A 24,071-nucleotide genomic window follows, 5' to 3' on the forward strand; every position below is an offset into this window, starting at 1 on the left:
GTCCGACTCTTAGCGACCCCATGGACTGCAGCCCAACAGGCTCCTCCATCCATGGGATTTTCCAGGCAAGAGTACTGGAGTGGGGTGCCACTGCAGTCGGACACAACTGAAACGACTTAGCAGCAGCAGCAGCAGTGTTGATAGCATCACCGACTCAATGCATATGAATTTGACAAACTCTGGGAGAGAGTGGAGGACATGGGAACCTGGTGTGCTGCCCATGGGATTGTAAAGAGTTGGACACGACTTAGTGACTGAACAACAACACACTGTTGATCACCAATCACACTTACACTCCCAGGACTTCATTAAGTGTTATTCTTTAAAAATACATTTAAAACAGCTTCAGATGCAAATTAGGAAGATAGCAAGTCATAGTGCATATGTTGTAGTATTCATTATGTACAATAGTATCTTCTACTTCTATTTTTTTTCTTTTTTTTTTTCTTTTCTTTTATTTTGTTTTAAAAATACACTAGAAATAGGATGACTTTTCACATATCCGTATATTTAATTAGTTTTCAGGATGAACTATCTGCAGAGTAGTCCAGCAGCTGTAAAGTCATCTTACAGGACGTATATTCATTGCTATTGCCAGGACTTACTGAAGTTGATCCCAGCTTGGAAATTGGCATGTATATTTTTCCAAAGTGGTTCTTCTGAGGCATATGAAAATGTGGTCACTGAAAACTGTTTCAGAAAATCTGTTGCTCTTGCTATGATATTAAAATGGTAATTTTTAAAGGTTACGTTCACGCTACCTTAGTTTAATTATAAATTGGATATTTTGTAAAAGCTGTCTTGTCACTTGGTGTATTTTTGACCTGAAATGCATCTTTGAACATTTGTATGCTGCTAGACGAGTGGTCATCGGGTTCATTGGTTTGCCACTAAGCCATCTCCACTCTGGTAGGTAGTAAGTCAGGTGACTCGATTGGAGGTAAAGGAGATACTCTGCATTATTTCCCCGCCCCCAGTACTGTCAACTTCTTAGCTATCAGTGCTTTCACTTCTCCAGAAGCAAAAACGATGTATATTATGGCAGTACCTTTTCCTCTTTCTAACACGCAAGATTGGAAGTTGCCTTTGACAGATACCCTTTGGGATGTTCTTTTGAACTTTTGTTTTACTGGTGGATACAACACTGATTTGCCTGCTATTTTAGGATTACTGGATTTCAGTCTTCTAAGCAAGGAAGAACCAAGTCTAATTTATGTTTAGCAAACTACTGGTTTTAGTAGAAATTTATAAGTTTGTGGAATGCAAAATATTAGGATTGAATGACTTTGAGAAATCCTTTAGAGTATGCTTTTGAATCAATTTTTTTTTGCAATGAATGGCCTCTTGTAGTTCTCAAGTCCACTAGAAAGAGAACTGGGTCTTTTTGTTTGGAACCTTGCAAACAAAACTCTTTACCTTTCCAGTTACATCCCCACCCCTAGGGTTCTGCCACTTGCTTACAGTTGTCAGTGATCCTGATCTACACCCACTCCATCCCAAGAACCAAGTTCCTTGCGTGCTAAGTCGCTTCAGCTGTGTCCCACTCTTTGCGACCCATGGACTGTAGCCCACCAGGCTCCTCTAAATACTGAAATGGGTCGCCCTGCCCTCCTCCAGGGGATCCCTGACTCAGGGATCGAATCCACATCTCTCCTGTCTCCTGCATTGGCAGGCGGGTTCTTTACCACTAGCGCCACCTGAGAAGTCCACCAAGTTCCTTAGTGGTTCTTAAATAAGGTGCAAATCAATAGGTCTTGGTCCCCACCGTGGCCTGCTTGGGGCTGGTTTGGGAAAGACGCAGCTGAGTAGACAATTTCTCGCAGGGTGACTCATTCTCAACACTGACCATTGCTTGTAAACCCGCCAGGGAAAATATGCCAGACATTGTTATGATGAAAACAACTGGGAGGGGCTGTTGGTGAGGCGAAGAACAGATAGAATTTGCTCAAAGCTACCGGGAACCTGGGCGGGCGGGGCGGCCGTGGCACCTGCAAGGAGCGCGGGCCTGCGGGCGTGGCCTGCGGGGGCGTGGCGGGGGCGGGGCCGGCCGGCGGCGCCGGCGGTTGGAAGGGGGTGGAGTTGCCCTTGGAGGCGGCACCGGCCCTGGGCCCGGAGGCCCGCCGCGCCCTATCGGGCCCGAGCCGAGTGGCCCCGCGGAGCCGGCGCGCTCCCGCCTGCAGGGGGAGGGCGGACGGGGCGCGGGGACCGGCCAGGCCGCGGCGGGCGCTGTTTCTCTTTCACTTTCCCTCCCTCTGAGGCCGGCGCACTGGAGGCAAGGAGCGGCGGCGGCGGCCGCGGGGTAGGTACCCGGTTGGCTGGAGAGCGGTTGAGGGGCCGGAACTCCGGCCGCCCCCGCGCTGCACGCCCAAGTTTGCGCAGAGAGCTGGAGCGGCACCCCCAGGCACCTGCCGCGGCCGACCCCGCCTGGAGCCGGGGGAGCCCCTTGGGGGCGGGGGTGGGGGTGGCCAGCCCGAGTCTGGGAGCCTCCAGGTCGCGCGGTGCGCTCGGGGGGCGGAGAGGGCGGCAAGCGCCAGACCCGGACAGAGGTGGCGCGTCCTCCTCGGCGCAGCCCCGGCCCGGCCCGAGCGGCGCGTCCGCCGAGCCCGGGCCCGCGCACCTGCCAGGCGGGCGGGGCGACTCGTGCTCGGACCGCCCAGGGCAGTGGCTACCGGGTTCTGCCGAGGACGCGGAAAAGTTCCCTCCTGCGCCTGCCGAGTCCCTGCCCGCGCTGGCTTCCTTTAACCGCCGTGGTGACAGGGCTCTATGGCTTACAATCCTAAAAGCCTCCCTCGGTCGGGACTGTGCATGTCCTCTTTCAGAGGACTTTCTCAGACTTTGGAGCTTTGTGGCAAACCTGTGAGAAAGGCAGGGCCGTTAATCCCGGTGTGTAGAGGAGGAAGCCGAGACCCAGGCACGGATATTTAGTGCCTTACTGAAGATCATACACGGCTAAGGACCGGAACCCAGACCCCTTGAGCAGATACGATGATTACTTGCAGAACCTATTCTGTGCACACACTCAGTGGTACAGTGTCTGTCGATGGAAGGATGGAGCGATGCCTTTTACCTCTTCGGTTGCTTTATACTTAACCTGTGAGAAGTAGGAGAAGGTTTTTGTTTACAGAATTAACTTAGGAAATATCCACCTTTTTCTCATGTTATGTTTCATCTTCTCTAAGAGGACACGTTTGTTTTAAGAAACATTTAAAACTTTTTAAAGCAACCATGTGGACGAGCCATGCTGGACATTTCTGGAGGGGAAAAAAGTTTTAAAAAATGTTAATGACGTTCAGTTTTGATAGTATGCTAGCTGTATGTATATTGTCTCGTTTCATCGTCCCTACTGTAGGAGGCTGGCATTCTTTATTTCTTATGTATTTGACTGCACCAGGCCTTAGTTGCGTCATGCATGATCGTCAGTTGCAGGATGTGAACTCTTACTTGTGGTTTGTGGGGTCTTATTCTGGGACCAAGGATGGAAACCTGGGCCCCCCTGCATTGGGAGTGCAGAGTCTTAGCCACTGGACAATTAGGGAAGTCCCATAGGAGGCTGGCATTCTTGTTTTCATTTGACAGTTTAAAAAGCCCTAAGGCTTAGGTAAGTAACATTGCCCAGGTTGTATATTTACTAACTATGACTGGTATCTATTTAAGGTTTTGCCTTAAGGTAAAAGAGGTAAAAGTCTAATAGAGGAGATTAAGAACGAAGATAATTGTAAATCACAGAAGAGTCAGACATGACTTAGTAACTAAACAACAGCAGCAACAGAGGAGCAGAAGGACTCATTGGGTAGAGGGCATGAAACTTGCAGAATGGACTATGAAGAGAGTCATCCTTTCAGTTTGCCCGACTGTTGAAGAGTGTGTTAAGATCAGCCTGTGGAGGGTCTTTTATGACAAGCTGAGAAATTTAAACATTTCTCTGTTACAGAGCAAAGAGGAGAGACCCTGACATTCTTTGATAAGGGGCTCCAGACGTGATAGAATAGAACTTGGTAGAATCTAAGTTGGACTGCAGGTGGAGAGAGAATATTTGAGTAGCATTGCTGCAGGTGGAATGGAAAAGGGCACCCATTTGATTGGATTATGGCTTGATGTGGAGTACAAAATGGAAATAGGGATCATTTTGATAGGGGGGATAATGACTTCAATTTTGAATCTTCAGCTTGTGTTGGCAGGAACTCCTAATAGAGCAGTCAAGCAGACAGTTAAAATGCATTACTGGAGAGGTAAAGATATCAAAACCCGAGTTAATAGCCTCAGGTGTCATTTGTTTAGAGGTGATAGTTGAAGCCTCAGTATCAGATGAATTTGTCATTATTCTGAATTAATCATAGCAGGTTTACAAATTAATATTACAGTGAGGGAAATGTTCTGTTCACCTCTTCACCCAATTTGGAACATGTAATGCTTGCTGCTAATATACTGGTATTAATCCAATATGAAGAATTTGACACCTCTTTTTCTCATCTTTTTAAAATTATTTTGGAAGAAGATATGGGAAAGCAGAACCACCAAAAGGAGTGATGACCAGCGATCTCATGAGAAGTCTGGATGTTAGTTCTCATGCCTCGGGATACCCAGTTGGGAACTCCACACCAGCTCCTGGGATCAGACTTTCATCCACTTAATCCCCTTTTTTGCCTGAACTACTAGAGCCAGTCCTAGCTAACCACGAATGGCTACCCAAAGGAAACATTTGGTGAAAGATTTCAATCCTTACATCACCTGCTATATCTGTAAAGGGTATCTCATCAAGCCAACTACAGTGACGGAATGCCTTCATACCTGTAAGTATTCTTTTTTTGTTATCTACCTATTGGAAATTTTCGGTTACATTTGCTCTTTTAAAACCACCACATTTTGGGTTTTTTTGTTTTCTCTAGATTTTTTCTTTTAAAACAGTGAATATTCTAAGAATTAACTTTGAATTCATTTTCATAACTTTTCATTGGAATACCAGTGGTATGAATTTTTTCTTGTTTCTTTTTAAAATTGCAATAGTTGACTTTTTCTGACTTTAAAATGTCTTGAAAATCATAAGAAATAACTGGTTACAGTTTTTTTTTCTTAATGAACTATTTTAGGTTTTTTTTTTTTTAATTTTACTGAATTAATATGTTCTGATTTTTTTTTTTTTAAGGATATGTGTACTCTAATTCACTGTGGGTTTCTTTTAATCACTTTATTGAGGTATGGTTGACATAAAAAAGTTGTGAAGTGAAAGTCACTCAGTCATGTCCAACTCTGCAGTCACATGAACTGTACATTCCATGGAATTCTCCAGGCCAGAATGCTGGAGTGGGTAGCCTTTCCCTTCTCCAGGGGATCTTCTCAACTCAGGGATCGAACCCAGGTCTCCTGCATTGCAGTTGGATTCTTTACCAGCTGAGCCACAGGGAAGCCCAAGAATACTGGAGGGGGTAGCCTATCCCTTCTCCAGCAGATTTTCCTGACCCAGTAATTGGACCAGGGTCTCCTGCATTGCAGGTGGGGGTTCTTTATCAACTGAGCTATCAGGGAAGCCCAGGAAGACCACCAGGGAAATCTAAAAAAAAAAGCTGTACATATTTAATGTGTATAGCTTTGATGGGATTAGATATAAGTATGCACCCATGAAACCATTACCGCATCACTGCCACAAACCTTACCCATTACCTCCAGAAGTTCGCTCTCACCTTGTTTATTATTATTATTGTGATAAGAATACAACATAAAATCTGCACTCCTAGCACATTTTTAAGTGTACAACATAGTGTTGTTAACTGCAGGCATGATCCTGTCCAGTAGATCTCTAGGACTTACTCATCTTATATGATTTAAGCTTCGTACCCTTTGACTAATAATCAACCACCTCAATGCTACCTGGGAACTTGTTAGAAATGCAGATTATCAGGCCTCACCCCAAAATCACCAAAACAAAGTTATCTGTGTTTAACAAACTTCCAGGTAATTTTGAACCATGTGCAAGTTTGAGACCCACTGTTCTAATATGATCATATCTTTGGAACCCCTGCCAAATTTTTCACCAGTCCTTTCAGTAGAAGAAGAGGCATTTTAATAGCCACATAAGTCTGGGTTTCACCTGCTTTTTGTGTTTTTGCCGATACAAGTTTATTTCCCTATTGCAATGAAAGTAATTCCAGTAAGTTCTGGTTCTGTTAATTCCAGTAAGTTCTTTGGTGCCTGTTATATACACTGAAGTAGATACTGTATGTGCATGATTTCGTTGTTCACCTTACAGTAACCTTGAAGCAGTTTGCAGGGGACATGGGGAGAGTGAGGGTATAGAAATTATCTTCATTTGTGGGCGTGGAAGCTTAAGAGCTAAGTCACCTGCCCAGTCTCACAGCCAGTAAGTAGTAGACCTGTATTCAGCTCTAAGGGCTCTCCTCTTACTGGGACATTTCTTTAATCCCCCTCTTCAGCTGTTCTTTCCTCTGCGTACTATTATGCCAGTAGTTTTCAACAGAGTTGCAGAATAGAATCACCTGTTAATCGTTAAAAAGACAAATTTTGTGTTATAAACATTTTACCACAGTAAAAAACAAACAAACAAACATAAAATCACCTAGGAAGCTGTTTTAACATAGACTTTTTCAGAATGCCACCTGAAGAGATTTAGTGGGTGCTGTGATAAGGTCTCAGTTCACTTCAGTTCATTCGCTCAGTCTAACTCTTTGCAGCCCCATGGACTGCAGCACACCAGGCTTCCCCGTCCATCACCAACTCCTGGAGCCTGCTCAAATTCATGTCCATCGAGTCAGTGATGCCATCCAACCATCTCATCCTCTCTCGTCCCCTTCTCCTCCTACCTTCGATCTTTCCCAGCATCAGGGTCTTTTCCAGTGAGTCAGTTCTTTGCATCAGGTGGCCAAAGTATTGGAGCTTCAGCATCAGTCCTTCCAGTGAATATTCAGAAGTGACTTCCTTTAGGATTGACTGGTTGACCCCTTGCAGTCCACGGGACTCTCAGGAGTCTTCTTCAGCACCACAGTTCAAAAGCATCAATTCTTCAGCACTCAGCTCTCTTTATGGTCCAACTCTCATATCCATACATGACCACTGGAAAAACCATAGCCTTGACTAGACGAACCTTTGTTGGCAAAGAAATGTCTCTGCTTTTTAATATGCTGTCCAGGTTTGTCATAGCTTTTCTTCCAAGGAGCAAGCATCTTTTAATTTCATGGCTGCAGTCACCATCTGCAGTGATTTGGAGCCCAAGAAAATAAAGTCTGTCCCTGTTTCCACTGTTTCCCCATCTATTTGCCATAAAGTGATGGGATCAGATGCCATGATCTTAGTTTTCTGAATGTTGAGTTTTAAGCTAGCTTTTCCCACTCCACTCTTTGACTAGGGTCTGGGCATGTGTATACTTTTGGTTAGTATTACTGGCCCATGCTATTCAATTACCAGTTAACTATAAACTGTCTTAAAATGTTCGCTTACTGTTGCCCTTATCATTATTTCATTTGAACAGTTAGTTATCAGTTAAACAGCATCAAACATACTTATTGAATACCTATTGTGTGCTAGGCACCATTCTAAGCACAGAGGATACAGCAGTGAACAAGGTAATCAAAAAATCTCTGCTCTCAAGAAAGGGGAAAACCAGTAATAAATATATGCCATGAACAAGAACAAAGAACTATAGGACTGTAGATAGCAGAGTTGGGGTTGTTTTATTTAGTGTTGTCATGATTTCTGTCTTTGATATGATGACATTTGAACAGAATTCCTGTAGCGATTGAGCTCTGTGGATATAGGGGAAGAACATTCCAGGCAGAGGGAAAAGCAAGTATATAGCCTTGGAGTGGGACTGCCCTTGGCAGTTCAAGGGACAACTGATGAGTAAGGAGGCTATCACTTCAAGTCAACTGAAAGATTATAAGGCCATCAGCTAGGGTAATGAGATGTGCGATGGAGGCAGGGGAGAGTGAGGGACTGTGGATGCATTTTGGAGGAGGAACCCCCTGGGTGTGGCTCCTTTAGAAAGGGGGCTTTGTCTCACAGTTTCCCACTATGCCAAGTATGGTACCTAGACACTGTCCACAGTCTGTTGTTTTGCTTCTTCTGATGCTATTAGACATTATGAGTACATTGTTTTTATATTTGCGTGTCTCCAGCAAAACCCTCCAGCTCTAGGAATAGATTTAGTGGATGTTGGGAGTGCTTAGTGTTTAGAGGAGAAAGCACAGATTCTCCAGTCTCTACCTAAAGATTTTATATCTGTTCTTCTGAAAGAACATTTTCTTTGAGACATAATGAAATCCAGGTTTAAATGTTCCTTTTTTGAAGGGAAAACAAAAGATTGTAGAAATTTAAACAGTAAGTTTATAAGCAAGGGTTATGTTTATGTTTACAGTAGCAATTTAAGGTTTAAAGGGATAGATGACCATTTAGCTGCTTATGTCCTTCTAGCCTGAAGTTGCTTGGCAGTCAGCGAATCCCTTTACTGAGAGAGAATGAACATGGCAGAATTGTGATTAAAGACTCAAGTGTGGCCTTTTTCATCTGCAGAAGCACAGAACAGTAAATGATGGAGGAGTCAGGCACTCAACTCAGTGTCTTAGGAGACCTCAGGATTCTACAGAGTGCTAAACTTTATGCACTTTCTGGTCCTTGGATTTCTGTGTATTTTTTTGTTTGTATTTATACTGGGGCTTTTAGGCAAAACCTTTCTCACTTGCAGAATACCCCCCTATTTGTACTGATAGAATAAATAGCACCGCAAAGCAGTGTTTCTTACTCATTGGTTGGGTCTTGATGTTACCTGGTTTTCTTAGGTCTGAGGTGGAACAGGTGTAGTGGTATTGTGATTTGGAATCAGTATACAATAGAGAAGTAAGGTGGCCAGTGGGACAGGAGGGAAGTGAGAAGTCCACTGTGACATTGAAGTACCCCAGAACACTTTCCACCTTGACTGTGGTGCTTAAAAAAAACTTATTAAGGTAACTTTGTACATAGTCTACAGTTTTATGATACTGTAAGTTAAGAATGGGTAAACAATAATTCTTATTATGAAAACTCATAGTAAAATGGAAGGATTTTGTTCTTACTATTCAAGTTTGAAATATGAAAATGAAGCTTTATTATTGGTGAGCGAAGTCACACTTTGGGCCCAGTCCCTTCAGAACTCTCTAGTCAAGTGAAGAAACAGGAATCAAATTAAGGAATGTATCAAATGAATGTGGATGCTGGTAGGTGCAATGACAGTTGTGAAACAGAATGATGTAATAGCAGATATGTGTCAGGACGTTGCAGTGGAATGGAAAGCCAGAGAGAGAACTAAAGAGTATTTTTTGAAAATCCTTGATACAGATAAATGCAGTTACTTTACTCTTTCAGATTACTCTACACGTGCATCTCCACTTTCTCTCCTGCTCAAATCAGATTATTGTCCCCCCACTCCCCCCCGCCATTCTCCCAGTAAGCAGTTCTAGAGCTAACAGTGCCTGGCTTCCCTGTGGATGTAGAAACAAGGATCAAGATGACAGCCGACTGACTGAGGCACCCCATGGTGTCCTTAGCACTCAGCTCTGTGGAGGACAGAGAAAAGGGGTGAGCCAGTCGGAAGGAAGGGGGAAAGGGAGGGATAGATGGCAGCACAGAATGTCCCGAGCTCCTGACAGGGAGTTGCAGTGGGGGAAAGAAAAAAGAGGCTTATGAAAGCCTCGCCTTTAAGTGGGCTCCTACGTCACCTACTAACACCCAGCTCCCTTTAGCAGGTCAGGGGCATGTGATAAAAAGGTATAAAATTTTACAACGAGGTAAAAAATTTAAATGCAGATGCATTTTCTCCTTAAATGTGATCACTTAACGCTAGTGAACTAAGTCCACATTAACTATGGTTACATGTCTATGTCTATAGGGTAATTCTGGGGCTTCCCAGGTGGTTCAGTGGGTAAAGAATCTGCCTGCAGTGCAGGAGATGCACGTTCTGTCCCTGGGTCAGGAAGATCCACTGGAGTAGGGCATGGCAACCCACTCCAGTATTCTTCCCTGGAGAATCCCACGGACAGAGGAACCTGGCAGGCTACAGTCCATGGGGTCACAACGAGTCGGCCATGACTGAGCATGCACACATGAGGTGATTTTGACAACCCGAAAAACCTAAGGAAATAAACTTGTTCACACAAATAATTATTGAATTCGTTAAATAATCAGATGTCAGGCACTTGCTAACTGGTAAAGTGATGAATAAAATAAATTTGGAGCTTAAACTCTGTTAAGCAAAGCTCATAAGCTAAGAAGAAATTTCTTCAGGTGTGTTTGGATCTATCTACTCCTTTTCTGTGGAAACTCACAGAAACTCCTCTGAGACTCAACTACCTATGCTGATGTCTTCCAAATCTTTATTTCGGGCATAGTCCTGAGCTTCAGAATCCCACTGGACGTCTATTTGGATGTCCTGAAGTGGCCTAGAACTTAACATACCTGAAAGTGAATGGATGGAATGCCAGCATTCAGTTGTCCAAGCAAGAAATATGCTCCATGCTTAACTCTCTTTACCCTCACCTAGCTCAGCTGGTGAAGAATCCACCAGCAATGCAGGAGACCCCAGTTCGATTCCTGGATCAGGAACATCCGCTGGAGAAGGGATAGGCTACCCACTCCAGTATTCTTGGGCTTCCCTGGTGGCTCAGATGGTAAAGAATCTGCCTGCAATACAGGAGTCCTGGGTTCCATCCCTGGGTTGGGAAGATCCTCTGGAGGAGGGTATGGCAACCCAATCCAGTATTCTTGCCTGAAGTATCCCTATGGACCAAGGAGCCTGGTGGGCTGCAGTCCATTGGGTCGCAAAGAGTCGGACGACTGAACGACTAAGCACAGCACAGCAGTACGGGGCAGAGTTCTGTCTGGTCTCACCCTGTAATCTCTCAAAGATCTGTCCCTTCAGTCTGATCCCCCACGACCTTTTTGCTCAGGCCATCATTCCTTCTCACTGGAGTCCCTGCAGCCTACTCCTAACCTGTGTTAGTGGTGATCATTTATAAGGACTTTGCTGTCTTCATCACTCACACTTCAGCCAACCCAAAATTTCCTTAAGGTACCCTACTGCCTTCAGGATAAATTAGATCTATTTAGCTGCGATTGATTTCTGCCGTCCCCCACCAGAACACACACCCATATGCATACACGTGGTTCAACTGCTTGCTCTGCTTGGAACATCTCCTGTATGCCTGGCTGGTAGTTCTTCATCCTTTAAAGCCCGTCTACTCCAAGATATGCCATGTCTCTCTCCCACAGGTAGGTTTAGATTCAGTGTATCCTTAGTACCTGGTACTTGAGTGCTCAAGAGGAGCTTAAATGAATAGGTAAATGGTCAATCAGTTGATTATTTTATTGTCTGCTTTTCCTTTCAAAGATTCAAATGCAGTGGTAGGTAGCTTGAAAGGCATGTAGAGAGTGGGGGTTAGGAATTACGGATTCTGAAAAGCTGTCTTCTACAATATAGGTGGGAGCTTTGCCGGTCGTGGGTAGGGGTAGGGCATGGGAGAGGGAGAGAGGATTGTGGGGAGTCAAGACTGGTGGTTCTAAATTAAGAGACGCTCTGTCTCTTGCTCCGGGGTCCTGAGAAATTTTTTGAGGTTGCTGACAGTGTATTTGCTGCTGGTTGTATAGGTTGTTGACTTAAAATGAAAGACTTTTCTCTTAAACTAAGAACAAAGGAGCTTTGTTCCAGCAGCTAAAATGCGCATAACACAATGCATTGGTTCTTAACTCCTTTGTGGTTCGAGGCCTCTTTAAGCATCTGACGATTCTTTTCCTCCGAAAAAAGGGAAGGTTTTAGACATAGAATTCTGTGGTACAGGAAAAGAAAGCTTTCTTCTTTCTGCCCTTTCAGAGATTATGGCAGTAATCCCTTAACTAAGATGAATTCTTTGGAAAAACGTTGTTGTACTTAGTTTTTAACTTAAGTAAAGAAGGGTTAATTGATAATTAAATATAGATGTGACAGTTAAGGGACTTGGTAATTTTATATGGTAATGTGTAAGCATGAAATAATTTAATGATAAGATGGTAAACTTGAAGTGCTGCCATCATTTACTGTTCTCCGAACAAGTGTCATAAATACACAAGGATTAAAGTACTGAGAACTCGTGATATGTTAATACTCCATGTTTAAAAATCTTACGCCACGTATACTTGCTGTTCAAAATACAGTCGCCAACCAGCAGCATGATCACTGGGGAATTTGTTAGGAGTGCACGTTCTCGGGCACACCCATAGAGCTGCTGGGCTGAGTCTCTAGGGGAGAGGGCTGTAATAACAAGCCCTTCAGGTGATTCTGGGGTGCACTAAAGTCTGAAAAGCATACCTTGGACCAGACGTTAATAATACAAGCATCTCTAGAAGTAGGCATTTTGTACTTTTAATCATACAGTAATTGGAGTGAATGCTAATAAAATTAAAACAGTAGCTGTTATTTGTTGAATGTCATATTGAGGGTCATGGGGTTTTATATGCATTACCTTATGCAATCTTCCCAAGAACCCTTCTATTTAGGTGGTATTAAATCAGTCAGCAAATGTTTATTAGCACCTACATTGTGCCATTCATTACTCTGGACAGTGGAAAGACAGCAGTAAAGAAGACAGATACAGTCTGTCCTCTTAGAATTTATGTTTCAATAGAAGAGACGGACAAAAAGCAAGCGAATGATACAATTTTAGACTCCATGTATGACACATGCTGCAAAGAAAAGTAAGACAGTAAAGGCTTGCTTGGAAGTTACCGTTTGAGCAGAGATTGTAAATAATAGGAAGGAGTGAGCTATGAAGAGGTTTGAGGGAAGAGTATTTCAGATTCTTATGCCAGTGTTTTTCACAGAGACAAGACTCAGAAAGGTTAAGTAACACAGCTAGTAAGTGCTGGAGCTAGATTCTGAGACCCAAATATCTGACTGCAGGTACATCTTTATAATAAATTAGGATATTTGCTAATTTTCTTCTTCTTTCTGGTTGTTTACAGTTTCTATAATTTCTTTAAGCAGCATGTGAATTTTAAAAATGTATACAGGAAATCTCTTCTAACTGTACTTCCACGACTGTATACCTATCATTATGTACCCAATCAGGATCTGAATTTATTAATAATTCTGAATGATAGTCTTTAAAATGTGGAGATATAAATTGAACTTTCCAATACTGTATTCTCTGTAAAATTGGATTTTGAGTCAAGACTTGTTTATAGAGTAATAATCAAAGGCCTGAATAGAAGTTGCACTTAAAGTTTCAGTAAGTGCAAGTACAGTGGCCTAGGGTTGTAGTAGAGATGAAGTCACCAGTAGCATTGATGTTACATGTTTCAAACAGTATTTTGGCAGCAACTAGTCATTCATGAAGGTGATTATAGTGTTCATTTAGATGATTCTTTTTAAATAGGAAACAATAATTATAGGCCTTAAACAATCTAGGTGTCATCTATCATTAGTAATAATGTTAAGAATCATATCAGATGTATGGTTCTTTTTGCTGTTGAAACTATGTGTTAGATAGTAAAGAATGAACAGTAGAGCAGAGATTCATACTACTACTAACTACTACTACTACTAAGTTGCTTCAGTCGTGTCCGACTCTGTGCAACCCCACAGACGGCAGCCCACCAGGCTCCCCCATCCCTGGGATTCTCCAGGCAGGAACACTGGAGTGGGGTGCCATTTCCTTCTCCAATGCATGAAAGTGAAGTCGCTCAGTCATGTCTGACTTCCAGCGACCCCAGGGACTTCAGCCCACCAGGCTCCTCTGTCCATGGGATTTTCCAGGCAAGAGTACTAGAGTGGGCTCATAGTGGTCACTAAAAGACAAAACTAGGGGTTAACAAATAAGTGAAATTGTCTTCTGTATTGGTTTGTAAGAATAAATTATATATAGATTAGGATGAGTTGGAATTGATACCAGTGATGTATTGAGGAAAAAAATACAAAAAAAAAAAAAAAAAAACGAAACCTAAAAGCCAGAAGTATTCAGACTTAGAAATTGTGGTCAGCGTGCAGGTGTGTTTAGGCATGTAGCACAAAGGTTGAATGTGAACACTGTGAACAGTAGAGTGCAGCCAGTGGAGAAGAGACCAAAGACCATTTCCATTTGGATACTCTGAAGATGTATCGTAACTACTGGTGTTTTACAGCATATTAGTTTTTACCAGATTAGTGTACTACTGTATATCAGAAATTCAAGAACCAGTGAACAAAGCTATATTCTCTCAGAATGCTCAACCACTGGCATATCTTACTCAGTTAATAGAAAATCATTTTATTTTAGAAAACTATTTAGCTTATATTGAGTTAGCACATTTATTTTAATGTTTTTAACTTATTTATTTTTGGCAGTATTGGGTCTTCGTTGCTGCACAGGCTTTTCTCTCCTTGTGGTGAGCAAGAGCTCCTGTCTAGTTGAGCCTCGTGAGCTTCTCATTGCAGTGGCACCTCTTGTTGTGAGCACGGGCTCTAGGCACTCGGGCTTCAGTAGTTGCAGCCCGTGGGCCCAGCAGCTGCAGCTCGTGGGCTCTAGAGCACAGGCTCGGTAGTTGTAGCACACTGGCTTAGTTGCTCTGCGGTATGTAGAATCTTCCCGGACCAGGGATCAAACCCCTGTCTCCTGCATTGGCAGGTAGATTCTTTGCCACTGAGCCACTAGGGAAGCCTTTAACTCATTTTAATTGTCAAAAAAATTAACTCGTGAACTCAGAATCTCTTCTCTTGCTTTAGTTGAAAATGTAGGCTTATTTCTGACTTGACTCTGTAGTACACTTGTAGGTACTAAGATCATGACTCCTTTTGCTGTTCCTAACTTTTGTGTCCTCAGTTGTTCCACAGATATTTGCTGAGTACCTCCTCCAGCTATAGTACTAGCCTGGGCACGTGAGACACATCAGGCAACATGGTAGGCAGTAAGTCAGAGTGCACATGAGCAGCTGATAAGTGACACAGAAACAGGGAAGTTCAAGCTGGGCACAGGTAACTAACTGGGTGGTCAGTGGGACAGTGTGACCGCTTAAGTCTGCGAGGGGAGGCCTCATTAAAAAGATGGTAGTTGAACAGATTTAAGGAGGTAAAGGAGTTAGCCCATCAGATACTTGATCCCAGCCCACTGGGAGCTGGATACATGAATCTGGAGAGGATCAGAATTTAGATCCTATTTCATTAGTGAGAGTGCCAAGAGAGTGAGTATAGAGAAGGGAAGATGACCAAAGACTAAGCCCTGGAACCCAAAAAGAGAAGACAGCGAGGTAGGAGGAGAACAGTGTGGGGCCCTGAGAGGCAAAGCAAACACAGCGTCCAGAGTAGAGGGCGGCCAGGCTAGCCACCTGGGGCGGAGTGAATCAAGGAGGGGCAGCAGGCACGTGGATAAGCTCTCTGAGCAGTTTCAGTTCTGTCCTCAGGAGCAGAAGTCTGGGTGGGTGTGAGAGGATGGAGATGTTTGCATAATTGTACAACGATTATATAAGTCTTTCACCTGAATGAAGGTAAAGAAAAGGTGGAAAAGAATAGGAAAAAAGGAATTAGAGTATCGGTAGCTGTGAAATGGAGTGCTAGTTGACTCAGAAAGTAGGGTCAATAGAAATTTGATTTTTTTTTCAATAGATGGGGAAATAATGTGTATGAATGTTGGTGGGAATCTTCAGTGGATAGCAAAAGACTGCCACAGGTGAGAAGGAGAAGCAGTGGAGCGATCTTCTCAGATCATTGGAATAGGGTCACAGAGCAGAGGTTGGCACATTAAAGTTCTGAAAACAGGCAAAACCACAAAGGTTAGATGTTAGTGAGTGAGTAGGTGTGGTGATATAAATTCTACTGCCTTTTTTTTTCTTCTTTCCTTTTGTTTTCAGTTGAACAGAAAGTGAGGTCATCAGTGTAGAGCGGTGATGGGGGAGTAAAAGTGGGGGTTCAAGGAGAGAGGAGAAAAGTGAAAGTGAAAGTCACTCAGTCATGTCTGACTCTGTGACCCCATGGACTGTATAGTCCATGGAATTCTCCACGCCAGAATACTGGTGTGGGTAGCCTTTCCCTTCTCCAGGGAATCTTCCCAACCCAGGGATCGAACCCAGGTCTCCCGCATTGCAGGCGGATTCTTTACCAGCTGAGCCACCAGGGAAGCCCAAGAATACTGAATTGGGTAGCCTATCCCTTCTCCGGGGGATCTTACCAACCCAGGAATCAAACCAGGGTCTCCTGCATTGCAGGCAGACTCTTTACCAACTGAGCTATAAATGTTGGTGAAGAGCATATGGAATTAGGGTGTTGGGTGTGACCACCTGGCCGATGAAGGACCCACTTTTGAGCATCATGGTTGTGAATTTAAGGTGAGAGACCAGTTGGCACGGTGCATGTTTTTCTCCCACAGTGTTCAGCTGTAATCTTGTAGAGCAGAGTGTGTAGAGTTGGATCTAGCCCAGGTTGACAGTTTACCTGATTAAGTATGACCAAAAAGGGTTGTAGTCAAGCGGAACTATCCAGAGTCTGTGTGTGAAAGTGATTATTCCGGTTGGCCATGGAATTCATACCAATGAGGGGAATGAGGGCATGGTGGTCCTCACCCTGGAGTTCCACTTGACTCCTTAAGTCTGTCTGTAGAAGGCCTTCCTGGACTTTGTGGTCTCCTGGCCTGCTTGGTCTGGGATTCTCCTACTGTGCTGAAGCCCCAAGACACTCCTAACCTTGCTCGGCAGGCTCTGCCTTGCTGTCTGTCCCTCTGTCCTGGCAAAGCAAGAATAAAGCAGTCTCCTCGATAGAAAGTAACGCTGTCCTTCATGTTCTCTGTGAAATTGTAGCTCATGTAGGCCTTTAAAAGAACTGTGCCGTGTAAGAGAAATAAAGATGCTCATTAGTCCCTTTTATGAGTAAAGCAAAGCTAGGAGATCCTGTCTCATGGAAGCAAATTACAACTGTTCTGGAAATCTTTAAAAATCATGTCAGTTTCACATGTAAATATGTATCAAATGCAGCAAGCTGATGCCTCTTCTCTTTGCCGATGACCGCAGTTTACTTACAAACTGTTAGCAGATAACAGACAAATTTTTCAAAGGCAAACTGTGTCAAATGAGTGTTATCAAGAAGGGCATATAAAGATAGTGATGTGCTTCAGGAAGTAAGAAAAAATATACTCCTATGTTGAGAGATGAAACCAACACATTCAGATGATTTTAACAAAGTCAGCATTTGATCACTTTTAATAAACAGAGGATTACTAATGAATGACATGACCAAGGACAGGAGAGAAAAGACTGTTACTGTTTTGTTATCCATGATATTAGAATTGGTGCTCAAAAAGAGAAATTGCTGTAGATCACTGCGTCATCAGGGCTTCCCTTGTGGCTCAGCTGGTAAAGAATCTGCCCACAAAGCGAGAGACCTGGGTTCCATCCCTGGGTGGGGAAGATCCCCTGGAGAAGGGAAAGGCTACCCACTCCAGTATCCCGGCCTGGAGAATTCCATGGACTGTATAGTCCGTGGGGTCACAAAGAGTCAGACACGACTGAGCCACTTTCACTTTCACTCTGTCATCAAAGCTAGAAAGATGTGGGTGGACCATACATGTGAGATAGCAACAACTAATGGGCCGTGTACCTGTTGTGACGAACCCGCCCCCCTCAAGAATTTGAAAATTAAAATGTGGAATAGCCTTTTAATAGTTGAACAATTGGAGTCAACTTAGAAATCGTGCTTCTGAGCAAGTATCTGGAAAGCGATCAGGAAGAGACACAACAAGGTTTCTCCTATACCCAGGAGGCTATGCTGGAATTGTATTAAACATATTAAGTTAAGGAAGGAGTGTAGAATGCAGAAGTGTTGATCAGTCTTGTGTCCTCAGCCCCAGAAAAAGAAGTGTCATATGTGCAAAGAGAGGCAGTTCCCATTTAGGTGACGCAGTGTGTCATCAATTTGATACTTGAGTTGCAAGACTATCTCTAGGGTAAATATGGCTGCAGAGGGTAAATACCAGAACATGATCGACGTTTCAAGTTCCATTAGCAGGATCATCAGTTACTTAAGATAGATGTGTCAAACTAATCATGGTCTGATGCCGTTCAATATTCGATTGCTGATGTCTTTTCGTTAGGATTTTATGCTCATCTGGCAAGCTGATTTATAGTGATAGCTCACATTTTTATTAAATAGAAGTTACCAGTTACTCATTTACACATTTTATGTATATTAGCTCATTTAACCCTCATAAGAGCCATGTGAGATAGATATCCTTGTTATCCCCCTGTACAGAGACACACAGAGTAATTTGCCTAATGGCAGACCCGGGATTCAGATTGAGCTGTCTGCCTCAAGATTGTCTTTTACCTGCTAGAACCATGTGCTGTACTATCTGGGCTTCTCATGTAAACCTGCCCTCTAGGGAAACAACACATTAATCCCATATTCTTGTGGTTATGTTTTGTCTTCTGTCAAAATGATTTCCTGATGGTGAATAACCAAGTGCCTTCTGGTTATGACCTGGCAGAGGACCAGCTCCTGGACTGGGCAGCCTCACTGAGGCATTCACAAGTATTTGGTGGCTAGGATTTCCTAGTTGTCTTCTGGCTGCCTCAGTAAGAGAGCTTTGCAGAGTTGGAGTCCTGGTGCCAATCCCACAGAGATTTTGATTTAATTGGCCTGGGATGAGGCCTCTGAATCTGTTCTTTAAAAAAAAAAAAAAATCTCACTGGTGATTGTGGCGCCCATCAAAATTTGAAAATACTGCTTCAGATGACACATGACTCTGTCAATTTGTTTAACAACCACACTGGTGATTGTGGCGCCCATCAAAATTTGAAAATACTGCTTCAGATGACACATGACTCTGTCAATTTGTTTAACAACCTAGTTCAAATCTAAGGCACGGCAAAAGGAACAGTTTCACTTAGTACGCTTTGGCAGAAGTTTAATGATGGTTGTGATGAGCTAAATGTAAAGATCAGTTAAAAATATGAAGTCTTGGTGCCTGGGACCAAATGGTATTGGCTTTAAGATGTGTAGAGGAGTGGTTTGGATTTTAGGCCTTGAGCTGGACGTCCAGGCTGGGGGTAGATGCCCTGTCTGTTGCACAGCTGGGCACATGTGGGCAGCCTGTCAGGCTGTCCGGTACTGCATTCCTCCTTTGCCAGAGGGGGATGGTAGCTCCATACTGTAATCCATACAAAGCCCTGAGCCCAGAACCTTCTATTTGGTTAGTGTTCAGTAAACGCTAGCACTTGTTGCCATTTAGGTGTTTTTCCAACTGGGGATATCTTTGGTGAGCCTAACGCCCTTTCTGACCAGGTGTTTCTGCTTGCTCCAGCATGTCTCGTAGAGTGCTGCTGAGGGTCAAGACTTTATTTGGTCTCCACACACAGTCTTAACAACAGACTGGGACCTTCATAAACATTATTCTTGAACCACCTGAGTTAACCAGTATAGCAGTTGAGCAATTAGCTTAGTATTAAATCTTAAAGATATTTTTAAAATGTTTTTCAGCTAGTATAAATTAGGAATCAAAGGTCAGTTTTATAGTGATTTTTTTAAAGCATCTGAGAGAAAGCAAATTCTCGTTTTACTTTTTTCAGTTTCACTGAACTTCTGGCCTGGATTTTCTCAGGTTCTAATTTGTGTAAGGTTGTGCTTTATTAACAGCTTTTAAAAGCATATGGGAGATGTATTTCTAGAGTTTCTTGGGATTTTCTTTTAAGGACTATATAAGATACTGAAGGAGTTCGAATTCTCCTTTTGGACATATTTAAGGCTCCCAAATTAAGGGATCAGGCTTTCTTTTTCTGTATACTTTAGACCTGTAGATATAAGATTAGAAGAAAATGTAGCATATAGGCATGCATTGAGTAAGAAAATGGGCTCTTGATTCAAGTCCTGGCTTTCACCACTTATGGACTCCATGATTTTTGGCAAATTTCTAAAGTTCTCTATTCAATTTCTTCACCTGTAAGAGGCCTGATAATATTACCTAATTAATGGGGTTGTAATGAATATTAAATTATGTCAACTATACGTTGAAGCACTTGAGAGTGTTGCCTGCTATTGCTCAATCCCTGAGGCGTGTCTATCTCTTTGCTACCCCAGGACTGTGTAGCGTGCCAGGCTCCTCTGTCCTCCTCTGTCTCCTGGAGTTTGCTCAAATTCATGTCCATTGAGTCAGTGATGGTATCTGACCATCTCATCCTCTGCCACCCCCTTCTCCTTTCACCTTCCATCTTTCCCAGCATTAGAGCCTTTTCCAGTGACTCAGCTCTTTGCATCAGGTGGCCAAAGTGTTGGAGCTTCAGCAGTCCTTCCAAGGAATATTCAGGGCTGATTTCCTTTAGGATTGACTGGTTTTCTTCTTGCAATCCAGGGGATTCTCAAGAGTCTTCTCTAGCACAATTCAAAAGCATCAGAAGGTGCCTGTTGCATAAATCTTTTAAGCATTGATGATTTTGATGAAAATGATGACATCCACCCAAATCATCTGAACAAAAAAGAAAACTAGAATAAAAATATTTTAGCATCTTAAATTTTTCTCGTAAACTATTTGGTAAAAAATTTTAATTAAAAATAATTATGGGCCTTAGCCTATGAAAAAAAATTTAATTCTTTTAATGTAATACTTTATGTAGTAAGGTTAATTCCTATGTCCTATGGGATGGCTTAATTCCATAACACAAGCTGGAATCAAGATTGCCGGGAGAAATATCAATAACCTCAGATATGCAGATGACACCACCCTTAGGCAGAAAGTGAAGAGGAACTAAAAAGCCTCTTGATGAAAGTGAAAGAGGAAGGAGAGTGAAAAAGTTGGCTTAAACCTCAACATTCAGAAAACGAAGATCATGGCATCTGGTCCCATCACTTCATGGCAAATAGATGGGGAAACAGTGGAAACAGTGTCAGACTTTATTTTTTTGGGCTCCAAAATCACTGCAGATGATGATTACAGCCATGAAATTAAAAGACGCTTACTCCTTGGAAGGAAAGTTATGACCAGCCTAGATAGCATATTCAAAAGCAGAGACATTACTTTGCCAACAAAGGTCCGTCTAGTCAAGACTGTGGTTTTTCCAGTGGTCATGTATGGATGTGAGAGTTGGACTGTGAAGAAAGCTGAGCGCCGAAGAATTGATGCTTTTGAACTGTGGTGTTGGAGAAGACTCTTGAGAGTCCCTTGGACTGCAAGGAGATCCAACCAGTCCATCCTAAAGGAGATCAGTTCTGGGTGTTCTTTGGAAGGACTGATGTTAAAGCTGAAACTCCAGTACTTTGGCCACCTCATGGGAAGAGTTGATTCATTGGAAAGGACTCTGATGCTGGGAGGGATTGGGGGCAGGAGAAGGGGGATGACAGAGGATGAAATGGCTGGATGGCATCACCGACTTGATGGACGTGAGTTTGGGTGAACTCCGGGAGCTGGTGATGGACAGGGAGGCCTGGCGTGCTGCAATTCACAGGGTTGCAAAGAGTCGGACACGACTGAACTGCACTAATGGGATGGCTTATCTGTCGTGTTTACTTGGTAGTCGGATTTAGCAGAGAAGCTGAAGATATTTTTTCAGGGCGGGGGGTTGTATTTCTACATTACATTCTTTTCCTTTGTTAAGTTAAAAAAAATGTTTTTAATCTGACAAAATTTGTGATCCCCTATCAGAAAACCTGGATTCAAGTCTCTGCGCTGCCATTCATCAGGGAAGGCAGGTTACCTGGCTTATAAGAACCTCTTCTCCTTTATCTGCAAAAGTAGAATAAGATACTGTATCTCACACGTTTGTGTGAGAAATAAAGTTGCCTCTAATGGGGCTTTCTACTCCCTCTGTTCTGCACAGTAGAAATAAAATGTGAGCCACCTGTGTCATTTTAAGTTTTCTAGTAGCCACATTAAATAAAAGAAATGAAATTCGTTTTAATATATTTTATTTACTCTAGTATGTCTAAAATATTATCACTCCAACATGTAATTAATATAAAAATTATTAATAAGATTATTCTTTTCATTCTCAGTCTTTGAGATCTGGTGTGTAATTTATACTCACAGCACATCTCAACTTGAACTAGCAACATTTCAAGTGCTCAGGAGCCACATTCTGCTAGTGGCTATCAGTCCAGATCTGGAATACAGATTACTGGTCCCATCCCTGAGTACCTTGAGGCTGCCTTGGCCTCAAGCAGCTTTATTCTTGAAACTGTGTGCACCTCTGGACAAATGAGCCTGACATTTCTTTCTGCATCAACCTAGATTAGTATCTTTGTCCTGGGAAGACAGGCCCCTGCCCTTAGCCTTCTAGCTGACCCACATGAGGACTTGCTCTGGGTATGTCACGTGCCTCTCTGTTTGGCCAAGGGCCAGAGACAACCAGGAATTCCGAGAATGATAAACCTTTTGAACCACAAGGATCAGAGTTCCAGGGCAGGAGCTGAAGTTCAGGACAAGATTGGGCTTCCTAATGCCCTTCATTCTTGCCTCTTATCCATCCTATTTACCTTCTTTCCCGCATTTTAGAGATTTATCTGGTGTCCTTGGGAAAACAGCAAATACCAGCAGTCTGCTAAGGAATTCAGCTTTTCTCGCCTCTGCCTCAGTATTGATTAGCAAGGTAGCCCTTCCTTCCCGAACATTAACTTTTAAAAAAGACATTCAGAATGTTTTGGAGGCCAGGAAATTTGGAGAACAGAAATATTCACATCTAAGCTTTTTTTTTTTATTTTAGGGTTTTGTACTACTGTTTTTCATCCAAATTTGGGGAGAAATATAGTAAAGGAGTGTTACCCTAATAGCTGTATGTTATGGTAAAAAGATGTAGAGAATAGGGCACCCAGGTGTACTCATCCAGCAAAAGAAATCTGCTCAGATGTCACCTTCTTAGGAAGAAGTCCTACCCTGATCTCTCTGACCTAAAATAGCCCCCAGCCTGCAGCACTCTCTCTTGCTACCATTTTTGTCTGTCTTGTAGATATCACTTATTACTAACTAAAATTCTTTGACTTCCCAAATAGAATATAAGCTCCGTAAGAGTATGGACTTTGTTTTGTTTATCCCTGCATCCCCCAACTCCTAGTATAATGCTTGGCTGTTGCAAGTGAAAAGTGAAAGTGTTAGTCCTCTGCAACTCTTTGCGACCCCATGGACTGTAGCCCACCAGGCTCCTCCGTCCATGGCGTTTTCTGGTGAGAATACTGCAGTAGGTTGCCATTTCCTTCTTCAGGGGATCTTCCCGACTCAGGGATCAAACCCAGGTCTCCTGCGTTACAGGCAGACTCTACCTTCTCAGCCACCAGGGAAGCTGGCTATTGAATCAATGAATAAATAAGTGAAAGGAAATACTGTATGTACTGATAATTTTAAAATTAGTTTCCTAGGAGAAGTCTACCCTGACCACTGTTTCTCTGACCAGTGTGTGTGATAAGTTTGAATTTTCAGATCTAATCTCAGTGGTAGGAATCCTGGTGTTTATTCTAGGTCAGTCGTATAGATAAACTTTCACTGCTTTTAGATAGTCCAGGGCTTGCAGAGGGGAGAAAAGTAGTTTGTATTGAAGTCGTAAAAGGGAGAGCTGATCTGTACAGGTGAAAATTTCAGATTACACAGGGTAATAAAATGGAAGAGGGGGCATTGGGATAGGGAAGTGGTTTGAAATTTTTTTACAGTTCAGCTGCTGTTTATGTCTGAGGTTTTGGGGCAAGAAAGTTGATAAATAAGAAGCTTAGGGAAAAGGTGGGAGAGAGTCATAACCAGAAAGATTAGTATTATTTGGAGGAGAGGTTGGCTATATAGACTTGTGCCCCAAAAGCCACAAATCGTATTTCCATTGTCTTTGTTTATAATAAGCTTTATTTAACATCTTAATTAATTAATCCTCAGTGGTTCCTTTGGTTTACCTCTTGTGCATTTGCACCAGCTTGATGTTAATGGCCCTTGGAATTACGGTCCTGTGAGCACGGACTCATCATACTCTGCACGGGCCAGAAGTTCTATTGAAACTTCTGGTTTGTCCCAGGAGCACCCTGCCCATAAAAACTAATCCAGGCATGTTGAGAACTCTCAGATATTATTAAGTACCATTTATATTGCATTCAAGTAAATTTTTAGCAAAAGAAATAAATTCAGATTTACCAGCCT

The 24,071-nt window shown here is 42.9% G+C and overlaps 1 protein-coding gene across 8 annotated transcripts in view; it reads left to right on the plus strand.

The window, feature by feature from the left end:
• Positions 1 to 24,071, plus strand: part of PCGF5 (polycomb group ring finger 5) — a 122,562-nt gene that overhangs the window by 61,841 nt on the left and 36,650 nt on the right. For 3 of the 8 annotated variants that reach the window (XM_061402779.1, XM_061402784.1, XM_061402783.1), the window contains exons 1-2: positions 2,211 to 2,299; positions 4,496 to 4,790. In XM_061402779.1, coding sequence (XP_061258763.1) covers positions 4,679 to 4,790 — 112 coding nt within the window. In that variant the 5' untranslated portion in view covers positions 2,211 to 2,299; positions 4,496 to 4,678. Of the gene's footprint in view, positions 1 to 2,209; positions 2,300 to 4,492; positions 4,791 to 24,071 lie in introns of those variants that run through there. The other 5 variants (XM_061402780.1, XM_061402787.1, XM_061402781.1 and 2 more) reach the window with 3 other exon arrangements.

The sequence above is a fragment of the Bos javanicus genome, chromosome 26 (genome assembly GCF_032452875.1).
Source record: "Bos javanicus breed banteng chromosome 26, ARS-OSU_banteng_1.0, whole genome shotgun sequence".
Classification (NCBI taxonomy): Eukaryota; Metazoa; Chordata; class Mammalia; order Artiodactyla; family Bovidae; genus Bos; species Bos javanicus.